General features: G+C 51.8%; 1 protein-coding gene across 1 annotated transcript; it reads left to right on the top strand.

Annotated features, from left to right (window-relative positions):
• The first annotated feature begins 10,285 nt into the window (after nucleotides 1–10,285).
• On the top strand, nucleotides 10,286–11,245 carry LOC112961567 (olfactory receptor 14J1-like). Its single transcript, XM_026056892.1, has one exon. It carries the CDS (start codon nucleotides 10,286–10,288, stop codon nucleotides 11,243–11,245), a length of 960 nt encoding a protein of 319 aa, XP_025912677.1.
• Nucleotides 11,246–14,118: the final 2,873 nt, after the last annotated feature.

The raw sequence follows: 14,118 nt of genomic DNA, 5'->3' as shown, positions 1-14,118 counted from the left end.
GGACAGAGACAGGGCTGGGCAGGGTCTGGGGACTGGTGGGAGGCTGCCAGGCAGGAGGGCCGCAGTGGCCAGGGCACCGAGGACTGTCATGGGGACCATGGTGGGGGGATGTTTCCCCACCTCAGAACGCTCCCTGTCCTGTGTGGTGCCTGCACAGTGGGGGCCGTGGGACTGCATGCAAGGCAGCAGGGCTCGGTCAGTGGAGTGATGAGGCACAGATGGGAGCCACAGCATTCCAGAAGCTCCTGACAGGCATGGAAGTGACTCACTGTTGCTAGCAGGACTGGGGGGGTTCTTAAGTGCTACAGGCACCAGCACCACTTGCCAGGACTCTACACTGTGCCCCTTGTTCTGTGTCACCATCCTCTCTCAGGAGCACTGCCAGGAGCACGACTCCCAGCCCAGGTGTGGAGAGGAGCTGCTGGAGGTCTTCTCTTCTCATGCCTGCTGCCCTTGGCTCTGCCCTGGCATTGGCCCACAGGCTCTGCTGTGGGACATGTTATGTCTCCATATGCTCTCTTCTGAGACCATGTAGGGACCTGCAGCACATAGCTCTGCTTGGAGATGGCCATGATGGCCTGCCTGCATATTCCCAGGAGATCCCAGCAAGGTTGTGCTTCGAGACAAGGCTGTGATTGTCCTCAGTCAAAGTAGATGGGATGTTATGGCTGAGGGCCAAGGGGAGGAAAGGTCAAGAGACAACAAGGAGAAGATGCAGGAAGGGAAATTCCAAATGAGCTGAAGGAAAAAATAAAGAAATAACCATGGTAGTTCAGCAGCACTGCGGCACGGGACAGCAAATCTTTAAAAACTCTCCTGGAGAAGGGATCTACCAACTTGAATCTAAATGTAAAGTTAGCCCAGCTCAGAGCACAACATGGTTCTGCAGATTTACAGCGGTACCTCCGAATCCAAATCCTCTAGGAGGAAGGGGTTAGAAGGCAAAGTCCTGGGCAGGGGACACTGTTGTAGGGTTGAGGCCTTGCTGGCATTTGGACTGCCTGGTCAAGCCTGTCCTCAGAGCTACACAGTGAGCAAGGTCATCCTCAAAAGGAGTCTCTGCTCCATGTGCAACAGGAGTCAAAGCAGTGCCGGGAGACTACAGAGAAGTTCCCAGGAACACACCAGGCATTCAGGCCCTTCCACTGCTGAAGTGTCCCCAGACCGGTGCTTTGCATCCTGGGTCTGAAGCGCTGAGAAATCTTTAGAGCCAGAGCAGATCGGAGTCCCCTCCCCTGGACTCATGGGTTACAGGGCATCAGCAGGGCTGTACTGGCTGCAGGGAGGGAATCACTGCCCAGGGCATGAGCAGATCCCCCTCTGCCCTCCCTTCTCGCTCTTTACTCCCCGAAAGAGAGATTGTGTTTCCCGTGTTGGCCCTTCCTGCCGAGCTGTATAACCAGCTGGAGGGGATGCAGGCTTCACCCTGGTGAAGTGCAGGAGAGCCCAGTCTCATCTAGAGGAGCAGGGTCCCACCACACCTGCTGGGAGGCCAGGGCTGCAGGCTGCARACCCCACTCTCTTCCCCGCACACCTCCTGCCTGGGGCTGCAGGGTGCCTGGCAAGAAGGCAGGCATGCCTGGGGGTCTGGTGCCATTGGGGTGGTGGACTTTGGACCAGCCTCTGTCTGTAAGGGACTCAGGAGATTCTCCGCCTCCATGTTAGTGTCAAAGTTTGTGTCCCAGCTTCTCTCTGGAGAGCTGAGGATTTCATTCTTGGGAGAAGGGGAAAAAGGAAAGCCTTTTTTCCATGGAATCACCCCGTCAACCCTCTACTGCCTTTTCCTTCTCTATCACCCCAGAAGTCTTTTGGCAGTGGCATTTTTTTGGTTTCTGACGCTCTACCTGACCCTGCTTTGAGCAGCAGCTTGCACTACAGGCCTCCTGTGGTCTCTTCAAGCTGAATTATCCTGAAAGCCTATGATCTCAGGCCCCATTTCAAGCACAGAACAAATGTCTCTGGGACGTGAGAACTTTGTGCTTTATGTGACCATCTAAAAGAAAGCAGGTGAACACCTCCTCCTCCGCGTTGACTGTAAGGGCAGCCTGGGAGGCACTGCCTCAGGCATATCTACATTACAACGGAAATTCTTTGCATCCACCTTCAACCACCTGAAAGTCCATTGCCTGGATCCCCTCAGTGGTGAGGGGAGAAGAGCAAGCTTTTCTGCAGTGTGATTTCTGTACCTCTGCAGTTTGCGCGTCTATGTAGATGGTGCCATCCTCCCCTTGGTTTCTTGCGTGAAGCTCAGGCTGGATGGTAATGTGAATGTGGAGGTTGTCTGTCACTGCAGTGACCGCGAGATGGTGGAGAGGTAAGAGGAATAACAGAGTCACCGTTCCGGACTGTAGGAGAGAGGATTTCATCTTGTTTGGGATGGAGTTAGGCAAGCCAAAGCACAGCTGGAGCTGGAGCTGGAGCTGGATCTAGGAAAGGATGGGGAGGGTAACCAGAAGGGCTTATGTAAGGACGTTGGCAGCACAAGGCAGGCAGCCAAGGAGAATGTGTTCTCCCTGCTCAGTGGGGCAGGGGACGTAGTGACAAAGAGAGGGGAAAGGCTGAGGAGCTCATTGCCTCTTTCACCTTGTCTTTTCCTGGTCTTGTCTACTGACAGGCCTCCCTGGCCCCTGAGTCCTTTGGCAGCATCTGTGTTAACAAAGCCTCACCCATGGTAGAGGACGATGCAGCTGGGGAGGACTTTTGCCCAGTGGGAATACACAAGTCCATGGGACCACATGGGAAGCACCCCAGGGTGCAGGGAGAGGTGGCTGGAGTCACTKCAACRCTGCTCCCAATYRTCTAKGAAAYGTCAGGGTAATCAGGGAGGTTCCTGATGACTGGGAAAAGGCAGACATCACACCCATTTTCCAGAAGGGCAAGAGGGAGGGTGTGGGGAATGACAGGCTGGTCATCTTCATCTCAGTCCCTGGGAAGGTGATGCAGCAAATCCTCCTGGAAACCATCTCCAAGCATAGGAAGGAGAAGGCCTGGAAGAGGCAGCATGGGTTGATCAAGGGGAAATGGAAACCATGCCTGACCAACCTGATTGCCTTCTACCATAGATGATCGCCTGCCTGTACAATGAAAAGGGAGTGTAGCGAGATGATTTAGGGACTCCTTTAAAATGTCACAGTAACACAGGTATGTCGAGATTTGTGCAAATTTGGCCATCCAGAAGCAGAGTATTTCCTTGAAGCTGGTCACCCTGCTTTCCTCATCAGTCGAGAGAGCTTGACACCTCAGAGTGCGATGTGCTCTGTGCAAAGAGTGAGGAGTGGCATGGACAGCCATGGGCAGGGGGTGGTTTTCTGAGCTGTTGGGTCTCTATGAGAAACAAAAATATCTTGTTTAGTGGTGTAGGCCAAATTATAACAGAAATGGTTAGAAAATTCCTTTAAAAATGAAACAAGAAAGAAATTAAGTAAAAGTTTGAAAGCAGAGAAATGTTTTACACTTTACAGCTTTTATATTTTTTGAGTTATTATCTTTCCTGATTTGTTCTGTTTTGTAAACTAGTCTTTTGGGGCGATTATGCATTACCTTTTTGTCCAAAAAGAAAAGTAATTTTCAGAACTGGGGTTGGGATGCAGTCACAGGGTCATGGACAGGTGGTGCTATTGCAGGTGCCCTGGTCCCCTCTGCCCAGCCTTCCTCTGCAGCTCCAAGGGACTCCAGTCTCCAGGGCCAGGCAGGGACCTCAGAGACACCGGGGCCTCTCCAAGTGCCACTGGGTGCTTGTGTTTGGACAGCTGAGCTCTGCCTGGAAAGGTGAAGAACTGTTTTCAACATTTCAAAAATAGGAGCACACTTTCCTCAGCTCAAATGATTGTCTAATTTTAATGTVAATGTTTTCCTATGATGAAATAATGGAAATCTTCAGGAAGAGTGTTAGTCTCGGGAGAAGAAATATCGATCTGCCCATTAACTTGCATGACCACTGCTCTGTCTCTTAGGCTGTGGATTTAATCTCAGTAACCTTTCACATTTTTCCATATATCCTGCTGAATTGGTCATTTCTAAAGTCATCTTTGCATCAGACTCTCTGGGCATGTGCACAGTTGAGGATTCTATTTTAGTTCTTATGACACTGGATGAAGTTTATTTTTCTTTCTTTGCAATTAAGACAAATCCTTCTGTGTCTGTCTGCAGCTAGTTCTCGAAGGAAAGCAGGTGGGAATTGGTGCACATGAGCTGCAACATTCAGCTACAGCCTTGAGTGGCAAAAGGTTCGATTTTCACAAGAGTGATCTGATGTCCCCAGTGGCTGAGGAGGGAAAAGGCAGGGCTGGCGTACTGGGGAGGAATGTTCTCCATACATGTCTCCTATCAAAAATACTGCTTTGCCTACATGTGCAGACTTCATTAGGAGACACTGTGGGTCAATACGAATTGGCTAATGTGGGTATGACTTATTCTGAAAACTGAAGAATCAAGAAAGCTTAAAAAGAATACATCTTTATTTTCAGGTGCTCATTGAAATCTTCCTAATTCCAATACACTCCTGCAAACTTTCCATTTAGCGACACAAGAATTGAAGAACTGAAGAAAAGTATGGAAAGAGGCATGACTCCTTAGGGATTTTTGTATTTTAATGAGCCTTGGTGTATTTGGGGCTGAGCCCATGAAATTCAGACACTGAGAGGAGGCTGAAACAACCTCTCAAGAAGCAAATCAAAAGTTTCTTGGAAAAATAATGGGTCCCACCGAGGGCAGTTACCAAGAAAGGCTCCCCAGGGGCTGATTAGAGCTGAAAGTTGGAAGCCCTGATTGCAGGTAGGCAAAGGCAATGTGAGGGTGGCTGTGATGCCAAGTTAACCTTGATGTGTGTTATCAAGCAGAGTGACCAGGCCCTGACAGCCAGCCCCTGGGTAGGGTGATGCTTTCCATCACACATTGCTCAGGGCTCTTCCTGGGACCAGTGTGAGGGTGTGGGTGCACAATGCCGAGTGCAGGACCATGATACAGCACCTCGTGGACTCCCAAGGGACAAGGAGGCAGCAAGGCCACAGTGCTTTATGGAAACAGCATCTTCTTGGAGGCAGAGACACCAGCCATAGCCAAAAGGACAAAGGCCTAGCTGTGTTGGGAGCTTTCAGTCCTGGCAGTGCCCTTGGCCATCTCCACCACAGGCTGTCCTATGCTTTCCCACGCCTGTGACTCTTTCCCTGCAGACTGTACACACCCAAGCTGCTTCCCCACCTTGCTCTCACCCCGTGATCTCCCTGCCTCTCCTGATGTCTTCCTGTTCTCCCTTGCTTTTCCTTGAAACACAGAACCGGGACTGATCACAGACTCCCTCTGGGAGACCTGTTGCACCTCAGCACTACACTACAAGTGACATTCTTTTGACCTGAAGTCCAGTGTGAACCTCTCAAGATGCAGTTTGTGGCTCCTTCCCTTTCTCATGCTGTTTCCCCATACTAAGAAAAACTCCATCATCTCTGAAACCACCATTCAAGCAGTCACAGGATCCTACACCTATTGCCCTTCTCCTCGTCTTCCACAGGATAAAGAAGCCCAGGTCCCTCAACCTCTCCTCATGGATGGGGTTATTCCCACCTAGGAGCAGGACTTGACACTTCTCTTGTAAATCTTCATGAGGTATTTGTTGTCTGAATCATCAGAGTTTCTTAAGGTCCTTCTGGACTGAAGCTCCTCTTTGTCAAAACAAACAAAAATAAAAAAACCCAAAAAACCAACAACCAACCAAACCAAAACAGCGCCAATGAGTTAAGGGTGAGAAGGGGTGGCGTGATTGTATGGGATGGGATCAGGATGGTAAAAGAAACAAGCCTAGAAGGGGGGGGAAGAAAAAAAATCAAGGAAATTAAAAGTGAAGCAATGGAATTATCAGGACTGTCTTGAGGATTCCTGCCAAGAAGCCCTGCATTTGAATAATTCTGACTGGAGGAGGACAAGAAAGCTGGCCTACTTTCACTGTCATGGAGCACCTGCGTGCTTTCCCCGACATCAACAAGTGAAGATCGGGAGTGGGAAGAATCATGGACACCTTCAGGGTGGAAGGGACCTCAGGAGGTCTCTATCCCTTCATGTGGCCAGAAATGTGATCTGAAAGGATTCACTGCATGATTCACTCCTCACCCAAGGGAGACTGAACTGCCTGCAGCTCCCCAGGTTGTCCTTGTGGCCTTTTTGGAAGATTGATGTAACTATTGCCTTTCTCCTACTATCCCATCCCTGATCAGTTCCTCCCTGTTTGAAATCTCCAGATAAAAGAAAGCATCACCCGCGTCAGCTCATCTGGCAGCTGCACAAAGAAGTTGTCCTTGAGGCCCCCCAGAAACCTCCTGGCCTGCTTGCACTCTGCTGTTTGCCCTTCCAGTTCAGGCCAGGGGGATTAAAGTCCCCCCAAGAAGAACCAGGACCTGTAATCCACAGACTTGCTCAGGTTGCTTAAAGGAGACTGCATCCACCTCCCTACCCTCACTAGGTGGTCTGTAGTTCCCACCATGATGTCACCCCTACTGTGATGCTCACCCACAAGCACTCACCCAAACCCTTGCCTCTCCCAAGGAAGAGCTCCACACATCCGAGCTGCCCCTTCACACAAAAGACATCCTCCCTCTTCATCTTCCCTGACAGTCTATCCTGAAGACATTGTACCCCACAAGCATCACCCTCCAGTCATGTGAGTGATCCCACCACATCTCAGTCATTCCAGTGATGTTTCACACCTGCGAAAGCTTGTACATCTCCATCTGCTTCTGTCTCTACCCCAGGCTGCATACATTTGCATATATCAGGGTTGCAGAGCACCAGTTGTGCACAGAGAGCAGACTGGTTGTGGTGAAACCTGTTACCAAGAGCCAAAGACAGTGTGTGTGCAATGGCCCCACTTCAGAGCAGAGACATGCTGGCCTAGATAGCAGGTGGCAATGTGATGGTGAAAGGAGGTTCCCACTAAGAGAGCAAATCCTGCAGTGCCCAAGGCCAGCGAGAAACAGAGTTGGGCTGTGCAGGAATGGCAGGAGAGGGGTTTGGCTGCCTGAGCTGATTTGTAGCACCTTGTGACCTGTGACAGAGATGAAGGGAACTCCAGGCAGGACAAGGTTTCCACTGAAGAAGTCCCTGGGCCTGGGTAGCCTATGACTTGGCACTCTGAGGTCATCATTAGCCCAGTTCCTGTTCATATCATCTGGGGGTGAGACGAGGTTCAGGCAGAGAAGAGCAAGAAGGGTTTGAGAGAGCAGAGACTAGGGAGGAGACCTTGGTGTGATGTGCCTCCCATTTATGCAGCACACTTGAATGCAGTCGGGATGGACTTGGCCTAAAGGCAGTGGTGGGCTGCAGTTGTCTGGGCACAGGTAGGAAAGCCTGAGATAACCTGGGTTGTCTGCCTAGCAACCACTCCACAGGGGCATGGTTTTCCCATAGGTCCCACCCATGCAGTTATGCTAGAAACCCCAGGCATCTGACGTGGCCCTGCCAGACTATTTCTGTGTCATTAAATCAAGTGTCTGCACTGAATTCAATTAACAGTTTGCACTGTAGGCATCTCCATGTGTCTCAGCATCATAGTGAGGGGTGCTCTAACAGTAGTGGGCATCTAGCCTCATTTGAGCTGGCCAAGGGAATTCCCCACCTTGCTCCCACCTCATGCTCTAGAAGGATGTGGGTCTCACAGTTGCTCCATCAGAGCAAGCAGACACTGGCACATGCCTGGGACCACCTCTGTCTCTTCCAGTGTCACCAGATGTTTGTCATGGGCAACTGACTCCCACCCTCCATCTCCAGTGATTATAACCGGAGTTTAGACAAGAAGCTTCCATGCAGGCATCTATGTTGTGCACACTTCAGCTTGGGAAGGGGAATCCCACCTGCTGTGTGTTTGTGCAGTTCACAGGAGTTTGCTGAATCCCCCTCCAGCCCAGGGGCTTGCAAACCAGAATGAGATGCCCACATTGACTCATCTGAGTCAGCACCTGAACCAGGTGTAAATGAGCTGCCTTCCTGCTTCTACCACTCCTGCCTAGTGAAGGGATAGGAATCGGGGCTTCCAGAGTGGGACATTTTAACCTCTTGCAGATAACCATGCTCTGATGAGACAATCTGTAATGCTGGAATCAGTCTTCCTTCAGTGCTTAGATAGGGCCCATTGGTGATCATTTTAGTTTATTGCAGTGAACATTTCCCAGGAGGAGGGAGCACAAGGGACAGAAAAATTCATGATTTCAGCTGGGCCTCTGCTCCTGAGTAGGGCAAGGCTCTGGGGATGGAGGGAGCTCATGGCAACCAGGCAGCACTGCCCAGAGACAGCTGTGTGCAGGAGCAGCTCCTCTGCAAAGAGCAGCAGGGCTCTGGGCACTGCCTGCTGCTGCTGACATGAGATGAGACAAGGCAGAGAGAAGTGAAAGGCAGTGTGGAGTGGGAGGACAGAGGAGAGCTCCTTGTGGGAGAAATCTTCACAGCCCTTAATACAGTAAGTCTCTGGCTGCAGGGCAATGCTACTGAGGTTCCTGGAGGGGTCTTCTAAACCCATACCTTCTCATCACTGATAGGATTTTTAAGGATCGCTTTCCCGGCTCCTCCAGTGCATAGGCAGAGGAAGAGATGCTTCAGAGCAGGGATTCCCTGCCACACTGTCACAGGGACAGGGCATGCAGCTCCATTCTGCCAGGGGTGGCTTTCGGGGTGTGAAGCCAGGGAGCACACCCAGGTCTGCGCAGGGCTGTGATTCAGAGCAGTGTCCCTGCACCTCAGCATGCTGTGAACCCGGGGCAGTGATTGTGCTGTCTGCGAGGATGAGCCCTCAGCCTGCCTGGGGAGCTCCCCACAGCACTATGGGGAGAAACTCTGGGAGAGAGGAGCGAGCCCCGGCAGGGCAGGTTCATTCTCCTGCTGAGAGGGTGCTGCGTGCGTCAGGGCTGCTCACAGATCTAGATCATGCGCAGGAGATGTCCAAAGGGCCTTTTCAAGAGGAGATCAAGGAAGGGTTATTCAAAAGGGAAGGAGCTTTTCTTCAGGTATCTGCACTTTCAGTTTCCTAATTTTGGCAGGGAGAATGAAGGAACAAGTTTTCTCTTTCGTCAAGGAAGTGGGACTCCTAAACCTTCACTCTCAGAGATTAATTGGTCTGTGAAAAACCTCAGGAAGCTGCTTCATCCCCCCGTTAGCCTGCAGACAGCATCAACACCACCTTTGTGGCCTCATAGAAGTTTATGTGACCTGCTCCTTAGGACGTGCATGCACAGAGATGCCCCTAGAGAGTGCCCTGATCCGGGAGGTTTCTGAGGGCGGAACTGAGCACCCAGCAGGTGGGATGGGGTCTGTGAGCACTGAGTGGGAGAAGATGTTGTGACAGAGAAAGAGCTGGCAGCAGGGACAGCTCCAGGCAGCAGAGATGGGCAGGGAATGAGAGGGAACTCCAGGGCATGAGCCACCTCCTCTGCAGCCAGACCTGCGTCAGAGGAGAGGGGCATCTCTCCTGCTATGGCCCCAATTCATGCTGCCTGACAAGGGGGCTGAGAGTGACTGCACTGTGATGTCACTGTCTGTGAGGTGGCATGCCCAGCTGGGTAAGGGGAAGTCTTTCCAGAATGCTTCTCTGTCTCTCTCCTTGCCTCCCTTGGCAGCAGGATCATGGTGTTGCTCCTTGTTTCTTCTCCTGTCCATGATGCTCCTCTTCTTGTTCTTGGCTTTCTGGGGTTGGGGGATTTCAGCTGCAGTTCAGACATTGATGCTGCAAGTTGTGGAACAGAGGGGTCTGCATGGGAATGAGGTTGCCCCAGCCCCCTTCTAACCTGTGGTGCTCCAGGAAATGCAGTCCGTGGAGCTGGGAAATGAGCTGACTCTCCCTTAAGGCAAGCCCATCTTCAGTCCTAAGGTTCCTTTGACCGTTTCCCTGTGGTGTCCTGCCAGGCTGCATGCTGCCCTCTAGAAAGGCACTGCTGCCTCATAGCATCTCTGTGATATCTGAGAGACCCATGAGGAAGGTGCAGAGATGCTGAGAGTATGGAGATGGTGGTGGGAGGCTGTATGTGGGCATCTGAAAAGAGTCCTGTGTCTCCTTGCCTAGAAGGGGAGTGTGGAGAGCTCCGTCAGGTACCTGGAGAAAGGGTGAGAAGTTTGGAGATGTGCACTTTGAAACTGGACTCATGTGCTCTCAGCAGGGGCTGGTTTCTTTCTAGGGCAACGTATGAGTGTGATCATCCTCCAGCTCAAAGAGAGAACTGCAACATTTGGGGTTTCTTTGCTTGAAAAGTCTCTCCTAACTTCTCAATGTCTTTTCTTCTTCGGACAGTCCCCCATGCCTGGAGATAGCAAAATGTCCAACAGCAGCTCCCTCAACCAGTTCCTCCTCCTGGCATTTGCGGACACACGGGAGCTGCAGCTCTTGCACTTCTCGCTCTTCCTGGGCATCTACCTGGCTGCCCTCCTGGGCAATGGCCTCATCATCACAGCCGTAGCCTGTGACCACCGCCTCCACACCCCCATGTACTTCTTCCTCCTCAATCTCTCCCTCCTTGACATTGGCTCCATCTCCACCATTGTCCCCAAATCCATGGCCAATTCCCTGTGGGACACAAGGGCTATTTCCTACTCAGGATGTGCTGCTCAAGTCTTCCTATTTTTTTTCTTGTTAGGAGGAGAGTATTCTGTTCTCACAGTCATGGCCTATGACCGCTATGTTGCCATCTGCAGACCCCTCCACTATGGGACCCTCATGGGCAGCAGAGCTTGTGTCAAAATGGCAGCAGCTGCCTGGGGCAGTAGTTTTCTCAATGCTGTGCTGCACACTGCTAACACATTTTCCATACCACTTTGCCAAGGCAATATCTTGGACCAGTTCTTCTGTGAAGTTCCCCAGATCCTCAAGCTCTCCTGCTCAGACTCCTACCTCAGGGAAGTCGGGCTTCTTGTGTTTAGTGTCTGTTTAGTCTTTGGGTGTTTCATTTTCATTGTGCTGTCCTATGTGCAGATCTTCACTGTTGTGCTGAGGATGCCCTCTGAGCAGGGACGACACAAAGCCTTTTCCATGTGCCTCCCTCACCTGGCTGTGGTCTGCCTTTTTGTCAGCACTGACGCGTTTGCCCACCTGAAGCCCCCCTCCCTCTCCTCCCCAGCTCTGGATCTGGTGGTGACTATTCTGTACTCAGTGGTTCCTTCAGCATTGAACCCCCTCATCTACAGCATGAGGAACAAGGAGCTCAAAGATGCCCTGAGGAAAGTGATTTCATGGACATTTTTCAGCACTGGTAACATTGCCATTGCTGTCCACAAATGATTCCCACTGTGTCCTGTACCAGGACTGAGCTTTGTTTATTCACTTTATTTGTATTATTGCTATAGTTAGTGTTCTTATTTCACCATGTTGCTACACAAATGGTTGGATTCATTCCACCTTCACTGACACTGCTCTGTCTCACCTGGTGCCCATATAAAGTTGTGTCTAACACTAGGTCTGAGCTGACTCCCTCACAGTGTCTCTGTAATAAAGCAGGTTCTTGCAGGTGCAGTGCCTGTACGCTGGGCTCTTCCTCCAAAGCTGCTGTCCCTCAAGCCGTGTCCCCAGCACATAATCTTGGGACAATCCTGTCCACCCTGCGTGCTGGTCCTTACCCCAAAAGTCACCCCCAGACAAGGCTCCGTGCGCAGATGGAGGACTGGATGTCCAGCTGTGAGCCCTGGCAGGATGAGCCCTCTGCTGCGTCCACTGCAGGGCTGTCAGGGAGCATGCAAAGGAGGTCCTGGGGCCATCTGCTGGGCAGTAGACCATCCTCCTTCCATGGGGGCCCTCAAGCAGGGTGCCTCAGTGGGAAGATCCAGCACAGCTTGTTGTTGCAAGAACAGAGAGGAGAAACTGCCCCAGGAGACTCCTCCCAGACCCAGCCTTTCACACCAGYTATTTCCAGCACTGGCCATTCCCCACGTCCTGTTGAGGGGTGATCTCTGAGTGTGACCAGCTCTGTCTGCCTGCTGGGCTCAGCAGCTGTATGGGGGAAATGGCCAGCCCTGCCTGGCCTCTCTGTGGGCTCAGACCTCAGCAGAACCCAGAGGATGGCCTTCTGCTAACCCCAGGGGGACAGCGAAAGGGCTGGGCAGGGTCTGTGGACTGGTGGGAGGCTGCCAGGCAGGAGGGCCGTGGAGGATGGGGCACCAAGGGCTGTCATGGGGAGCATGGTGGGGGGATGTTTCCCCACCCCAGAACGCACCCTGTTCTGTGCAGTGCCTGCACAGTGGGGCTGTGGGGCCAAATGCAAGGCAAGAATGCTGGGCCAGTGCAGGGAGGAGGCGCAGACGGGAGGCATGACACTCCAGAAGATCCCAATGGTCATGGAGGGGACTCACTGCTGCTAGCAGGACTGGGGATTTCTCAAGGGCTACAGCCACCAGCACCACCTGCCAGGACTTCCAGACCCAGCACAGATGGTCGGAGCCCAGCACTGCAGGTGTATCCCCCATCCTGTGTCACCATCCTCTCTCAGGAGCACTGCCAGGTGCATCACTCCCAGGCTGGTTGTGGAGAGGAGCTGCTGGAGGTCTTCTCTTCTCATGCCTGCTGCCCTTGGCTCTGCCCTGGCATTGGCTCACAGGCTCTGCCCTGGGTTATGTTATGTCCTGCTCTCATTGAGACAATGCAGGGACCTGCAGCACAAAGCTCTGCTTGGAGCTGGCCACCACAGCATGGCTGTGTGGTCCCAGGAGATCTCAGCAAGGCTGGGCTTGGAGATGAGGCTGTGATTTTCCTTAGTCAAAATTGGTGGGCTGGTCTGTCTGGGGGCCAAGGGGAGGAAAGGACAAGAGACAACAAGGAGAAGATGCTGTAAGGGAAATCTCAAATGAGATGAAGGAAAAAATAAAGAAATAACCATGGTAGTTGAGTAGCACAGGAGCAGGGGACAGCAAATCTTTACAAACTCTCCTGGAGAAAGCAGCTACCAACCTGATCTAACTGTCAAGTTAGCCGACCTCAGAGCAGATCATGGTCCTGTAGATCTCTGGCAGTCCCTCCCAAACGAAATCCTCTAGGAGGAAAGGGCTGGAAGGCAGAGTTCTGGGCAGGGGACACTGTTGTGGGGTTGAGGCCTTGCTGGCATTTGGACTGCCTGGTCAAGCCTGTCCTCAGAGTTATACAGTGAGCGAGTTCATCTTCAAAAGGAATCTCTGCTCCATGGACAACAGGAGTCAAACCAGTGCTGGGATGCTACAGAGAAGTTCTCAGGAACACACCAGACATTCAGGCCCTTTGACTGCTGAGGTGCCCCCAGACCGGTGCTTTGCATCCTGGGTCTGAAGGGCTGAGAAATCTTTAGAGCCAGAGCAGATTGGAGTCCCATCTCCTGGGCTCATGGGTTACAGGGCATCAGGAGGGCTGTACTGGCTGCAGGGAGGGAATCACTGCCCAGGACATGAGCAGATCCCCCTCTGCCCTCCTGTGGGAACAAGAGAGAATTCAGGGAGAAAGATAAGGGGGCACATGGGAAAAACAGTACGTGGCAGCCAAAGCACATCACCCTTTTGCAACATGAGTAATGAACTAGCTGGTGAAGGCCAGACAGTTTGTTCCAGCTGCACGGCGGAGGAGGGAGCGATATGGAGATATCACGGTCCACCCCTGACCACAAAGGGTTGCATCCCAAAAAATAATTGCTGCTCACAGACTAACTGTTGACCTATAGTACCCCCAGCCTCATTATCCCTGCTTACCATATTAAAAATCACGCCCTTTGCTGCATAAYGATATGTAAATAAGGGGGGCATACCCCCAACAACCRYGCAAATGGCAATCTGGCCAATGAAGTATGTCTGCCGCACTTCCACATCCCACCTTCAGCAACTATAAAACAGAGGAGAGCTCACTAAAGTTTTTTGGAAGGGAAGAAAATTGAACCGCCGACCTGTTCACCGGAGATTGCTGACGAGCGAGCCTCCTTCTCCCCTCCCCCAAACAGGGATGCCTCTTTGGTAAGACTTGTGCCTCCGACAAATGTTGGACGTTACCCGGGAAAATATATTATTATTGAAAGTGCTTAATTGTTAGTTTGAGCTCATAGAAAGAACATTTGTAGCAGCAAGTGCGTTTATCAACGGCAATTCCGAACCTGTTGTATCTGTCGCTTTAATAAAACCTTATTCTTTTTTTTACTTTGCGAAACT

Source organism: Apteryx rowi, unplaced genomic scaffold (genome assembly GCF_003343035.1).
Source record: "Apteryx rowi isolate R43461 unplaced genomic scaffold, aptRow1 scaffold_1339, whole genome shotgun sequence".
Taxonomy (NCBI): Eukaryota; Metazoa; Chordata; class Aves; order Apterygiformes; family Apterygidae; genus Apteryx; species Apteryx rowi.
The sequence above is the reverse complement of the archived record's forward strand: the minus strand, read 5'-3'. Positions and strand labels throughout refer to the sequence as shown.